Source organism: Clupea harengus, chromosome 1, assembly GCF_900700415.2.
Source record: "Clupea harengus chromosome 1, Ch_v2.0.2, whole genome shotgun sequence".
NCBI classification, from domain to species: domain Eukaryota; kingdom Metazoa; phylum Chordata; class Actinopteri; order Clupeiformes; family Clupeidae; genus Clupea; species Clupea harengus.
In genome coordinates, this window is record NC_045152.1 from 3461033 (window position 1) to 3466933 (window position 5901).

The 5901-nt window shown below is 47.0% G+C and overlaps 1 protein-coding gene across 3 annotated transcripts in view; it reads right to left on the bottom strand.

Moving 5' to 3' along the window:
- Positions 1 to 4610: 4610 nt before the first annotated feature.
- Positions 4611 to 5901, bottom strand: part of LOC105905285 (ubiquitin carboxyl-terminal hydrolase 22) — a 23048-nt gene continuing 21757 nt past the window's right edge. For 2 of the 3 annotated variants that reach the window (XM_031564568.2, XM_031564574.2), the window contains one exon: positions 4611 to 5892. In XM_031564568.2, coding sequence (XP_031420428.1) covers positions 5850 to 5892 — 43 coding nt within the window. In that variant the 3' untranslated portion in view covers positions 4611 to 5849. The remainder of the gene's footprint in view (positions 5893 to 5901) is intronic. The other variant, XR_006152719.1, reaches the window with a different exon arrangement.

Consider the following 5901-nt stretch of genomic DNA (forward strand, 5'->3'; position numbering starts at 1 on the left):
AGACACTGCACTGTTTGGTTAGCCTAAACACTCAGTGGAGTAACTACAGCAGGGGTATGGAGGTGAACGAACACAGAAGTGTGTGTCTCTCTGTGTGTGTGTGTGCGTGCGTGCGTGCACGTGTGTGGTGTGTGTGTGTGTGTGTGTGTGTGTGTGTGTGTGTGTGCCTGCGTGTGTGTGTCTGTGTGTGTGTGTGTGTGTGTCTTCATTCACCAGGGTTGTGCAACCATTACACAGTGACCATGACCAATCACCTTACCATGATGTAAAAAAAGTGTGTGTGCATTAGAGAGAGAGAGAGAGACAGAACTCCTCTCTCCCTGTTGTTTTCCTGGCTCTGTAATGACTTGTCAACAAGCCTACAGAAGTGTGCATCAAAGAATGTGTGTTCTCCCAAGTGTGAGGAAGTGTGTATGCTTGATGCTCTCTTTCACACTGGTAATTTGAGAAGGGCTCGGGTGTGATTGCCTCCGTCAGGCAGCCATACTCCTACTCACCCCAGACTCCCTCCACAACACACACACACACACACACAGAGAGACAGACAGACACTTCTACTCATGCAAACACATGCACTCACACAAACACACTTTCACACAAACACACTTCCAATGCCCTCTACTGTGCCTTTATTGAGTAGACATTTTGTGTGTTTGTAGACAAACAGTTTGTGTCTCCATGTATATAAATATGCTTCTTTCCATGAATGAAAGAGCTACACTCAATTTCAACCCCCCAGGCGTTCTGTCTGTATTGTTTGTGGTTCATGCCACTGGGTGTGGATTCATGCTATTTCAAAGTATTTTGTTTTCAAAACACTCACACACGCACACACACACATAGAGAAACTTCATGTTTACGTTCTCACGCAGACGTCTTTAGGACCACATTTTCAAACACGACCTCTTTGTAAGAATTTAAAAACAGAGCTTTCCACCTCAAAACAGGTTGTTACCCAGAGGGAGGGGAATTAAAAGCGAGCATGAGGCCTGTTCAAATGTTCGCCGAGTCTCGTGTCGTTGCCCTTCGCTGATAAGCTGCATTTGTAAATCCGTTTGAACATCTGGGAAGACTGTGCGCGCTGTGGCTTAAATGGAGAAACTCACCCCAGGTGATTTATTAGTTTGTATCTTTGTCTTGCTTCTATTGTTATGTTCAGCTTCATTCAGCTTTGTTAATTGCTGTCATTTGGGTCACTTTGCTGTCACTGGATGCAGAGGCTAATAACTGTCAGTCCACTGGAAAGGTGTGATTAAAATGACACTGCAGATTTTCAGCGATGACCATGCAGACTGTAAACTGCCCCAAGGCTACTCTGCAGAACAGCTGGCCTCATTACTCTCCCATTCCCCGGAGATGAGGGAGGCAGTCATTTTCACGCTGCGTCTAATGCGCTCCTTCCAGTAATTTGCGGTATCCAGGCTTGTTGTTTGCCCACGTGATGATGCGTTTAGTAAAAAGTGGCTTTATAAGTCTTGTGAACATTGCTTTCATTTTTGATTAATTGTTTGGTTTGTTCATTAAAGACGTGTTTGCATGTTTATGGCGTCCTCGTTTCCCTTTCTGTGTATGGATTTGAGCTGTGAGAAGGGCAATGGGAATGCATCGGATGATGAAATCTCTGTCTTTTGTGAGTTGTTTTATCCAGTACTACATGACATTATTTCATTACATTAAATATTATATTATATACTCTACCATACGGCAGATAAGGATTTGAACTCTGCATCAGTTGAACGCCATGACTGTGAAAAAATACTGTTTCGTTTGAAGTCATTGGCTGAACAAGTTGTAGCAGCATGATTAGGCTTGAGAACACAGCGCCTCATGGTGGTGAAACTGCTACATTACATGAAAATATTGAGAATTTAGAGGTTTTTTTATGAGATCACAGGCAATTCAGTCCGGTAGTGACATCCTTCGCTGAAGAAGAAAAAAAAAACAGCGCCTAGAAAAACAGATTGCAGTGGTGTATGCAGTTGGGCAGTTAAGCTCATCACCTACATGAAATCCCTGGATTCCGCAAACACCCGTGATCATGATGTGTCCAACCACAAATGCCTTCTCTACCAAAACTCCAGTTCCTCTATCTATCAATCTCACTTTTAAATCCCTGGTACTGCCTCTTCAGTACAAAGATCCTCTTCAGTATAAGTTTTTAAATCTCAGGAAATATGGCTGAACACTGCAAACAAGAACGGATTTCAAACGTACAGATAGGACAGCCAATTCCCCTTTTCTAGGTTCTGTTTTAATAGTAGACAGAGACAGTGACCCCTTTCCTGGCTCAACTCATGTCTCACCATCCTCCTCTGAGGAAGTCATTCAGCAAGGCAAGTCAGGACAGGACTGGGCGATGCCACTTCCTTCACAGCACTCTGCTGTAGAATCACTCGTGGCCAAGAGCAAATGATGAGCCAGACCCAACAGTAGGGGGCAGTGTTGCTCAAGCCTGCTCATTAAGAATCGCCTTCCCACTAGAGTGGGGGAAATGATCCAATACAACTCTCAAACTCCGGAGTTTGCTTGCGTGTGTCTGTTTGTTTGTAAGTCTGTGTGTGTCTGTGCGTATATGGATTATGTTAGGATTTTGAAAACAGTGCTATTGATCCAAAACACACATACACTTACCATAGTCCTGAACACAGCCATACCAGCTACAGCAGCATACTGACTTAACACTGCAGAGATGGTCTTCAGGCCAGACGCCGACCCTACCTACCATGTACCCTACAGTTACACCAGTCTGGACTGGGGGAGTGAGCAAGCGCATGAGCACACACACGCACACATGGTTTCCATGGTTACTACTGTACACATTCAAGCGAGCAGATCATGGGGGGGTGTAGATACGCAGACAATTAGACAACACTTTACTTGAACTCTGCTTAATAAGACTGACATAGCCATGTCATAACCATGTTATGGCAGAGGTCATACACATCATGACAGCTGATGTCGGATGATGATGACAATGTCACATTATTTCGAAACGTCCTGACGGCTCTTTGTACGTCATAACAGCTAAATGTCACTTCATTAAGCCGTCATAGCATCATACATTCATGACACTTATCGATGACTGTTACATGACTGGACACTGATCGTTATAACTATGACAGTATGACACCTTCCATGACAAGATTATGACATGGTTATGTTAGTCTTATGAAGCAGGGTTAGTAAATAAGGTCAAGTGTTACCAGCGACTACACAGTCCCATCCCTCTCTCTGTCACACACACGGACACACACACACACAGACACAGACACAGACACAGACACAGACACAGACACAGACACAGACACACACGACCTTCCAATACATGTAGCCCAAACCCTGACACGTATGTATCAGTATGCTGTAATCAACAGTCTCCCACAAGAGGAGCACCATCTCTGGAGAATGTAAGGGAAGCAAACGGCTGGGTAGAGCCGAGAGTAGAAAGGGGTGCAGACATGAATAGATGCTGTGTCACCTCCCTGTAACGCCCACGCCCTGTAGCATAGTGTAGCTTAGTGAGGATTAAAGTGATGTAGACATGGATTATTCAGCACAGATCGGTGTCCATACTTTCTCTAAGCTCTTTAAGCTCTCCGCAACTCTGCTATGTGAATTGACTGGTGGTGTAGAGAGGAACTCCTGAGGGGAAGGGTGGGGTGGTGTGGAGAGTCTGAGCTCCTGGGGAAGGGTGGTGTGGAGAGGAGAGTCTGAGGGGAAGGGTGGGGTGGAGAGGATAGTCTGAGCTCCTGGGGAAGGGTGGAGTGGAGAGGATAGTCTGAGGGGAAGGGTGGTGTGGAGAGGATAGTCTGAGGGGAATGGTGGTGTTGAGAGAAGAGGAGAGTATGGGGACGGGTGGTGTTGAGAGGAGAGGAGAGTATGGGGACGGGTGGTGTTGAGAGGAGAGGAGAGTATGGGGAATGGTGGTGTTGAGAGAAGAGGAGAGTATGGGGACGGGTGGTGTTGAGAGGAGAGGAGAGTATGGGGACGGGGTTGGTGTAAAGAGAGAGGAGAGGAGAGGAGAGGAGAGTATGGGGAAGGGTGGTGTGGAGAGGAGAGGAGAGGAGGAGAGGAGAGGAGAGGAGAGTATGGGGACGGGTGGTGTTGAGAGGAGAGGAGAGTATGGGGAGGGTGGTGTAGAGAGGAGAGGAGAGGAGAGGAGAGGAGAGTATGGGGAAGGGTGGTGTGGAGAGGAGAGGAGAGGAGGAGAGGAGAGGAGAGGAGAGTATGGGGACGGGTGGTGTGGTGCTAAGCGCCTGGGGAGCGGTGGTGTAGAGAGGAGGTCCTGGGCAGCGGTGGGTCTTATTATCTGAGGATAAGCCCTGTGGTCCTGTGGTCCTGACAAGCTTCCTCTCTGAGAGCATTCAGTGTGTCTGATCCCAGACCTGCAGAACCATCACAGAGTCGCAGCCTCGTTACCCTGGGAGACCGTGACGTGTGGAGGAGTGTTTCAGCGCAGGTAGAGGGTTACAGAAGAAAGAGTGAGAGAAGACGACAAAAAGACAGAGAGAGCAGGAAAGAGAGAGAGAGAGAGACAGAATGGCAGGGCAAGGGTGACGACATAGTTGGGAACACAGTTGATCGTTGCCTGCAGAACACACTAGTCCCAGTTATATATACTGCTGCCAAGCTCCTTGCGTCCATTTAATAAATCATTAGAACAGCCAGAACATTTCACAACCAACACAATGACTCCCCGTTCCCCCGCGCAGTCTCTTGCAGCTCGGACACACTGGACCTCGCCGCAGTCTCTTGCAGCTAGGACACACTGGACCTCGCCGCAGTCTCTTGCAGCTAGGACACACTGGACCTCGCCGCAGTCTCTTGCAGCTAGGACACACTGGAACTCGCCGCAGTCCAATACAAATATCAAAAACCAAAAATGACAAAAAACAAGACAATGACCTGAAGACCTGCCATGGACAGAGACAGACAAGTAAAAAAGGTAACAAAACAAAACAAAAACAAAAACAAAAAAGGTCCAGGCCCATCTTTGTTTTTTTTCGTTGCCACGGCAGTGTTGCCCTGGATCGGCCAATCAGCTGGCCCTCTCTCTCAGTCCTCCCACTTACACGTTGTCCACAAAAAAAGAAAAAAAAAAAATGTGCTAAAAGTCATACAGTATTCCAAAACTAAACTTCACAAACAGGCATCATAATCACTGGTCATATTCTCTTTTTAAAGTTGTTGAGTTCATTAATACCTTTCTGTTCCGTCATCCTCGCTGGTTCTCTTAGTCGGTTCCGCAAGAGGAACAGTGCCCCCCCACCCCCACCCCACCCCTAATGCTAGGTCAACAAGAAAAAGAGCACCATGGAAAAAAACAAACAAAAAAAAAAAACTAAAACAACCAAACAGTACAAGAATCAGACAATACTGTAGTTGAAGTTGAGATGTGCCCTCTTCCTCCTCCTCCTCCTCCTCCTCTCTCCACGCATCCCTTCATCTCGGAGGAGAGAAGAAGGGACAGCGAAGGCTCCTCTGGGTCATGTCCGAGACGGCGTTGCCCTCTGCTTCCATCAACGCCTCATGCCTCTCTTTTCGTCCTCTTCTCGTTTGTCCGAAGCCGTCCCCCGTTGTCAAGTAGAAGTGCGTTCAGTGCAGCTGAACGTTTTGCATCATTTCATGTTTTGTCTTTTTTTTTTCTTGTTTGTTTTTTATTTTTTTTATTTATTTGTTTGTTTGTTTTTCTGTCCCACTCTTCCTCGCTTGGCGGGGGCTAGAGCAGGTGGGTAGTCAGTTGAGTTTTCAGGTAGAGAGGTGTGTGTTTGCATGTGTCTCACGTGCCAGCAGGTGGCGGCTAGGGTTGGGTCTGGTCGTGGGTTCTCCAGCAGCAGGTGCAGGTAAGGCTACTCGTATTCCAGGAACTGCTTATGGTAAAACAACAAATACCTGGGGGCC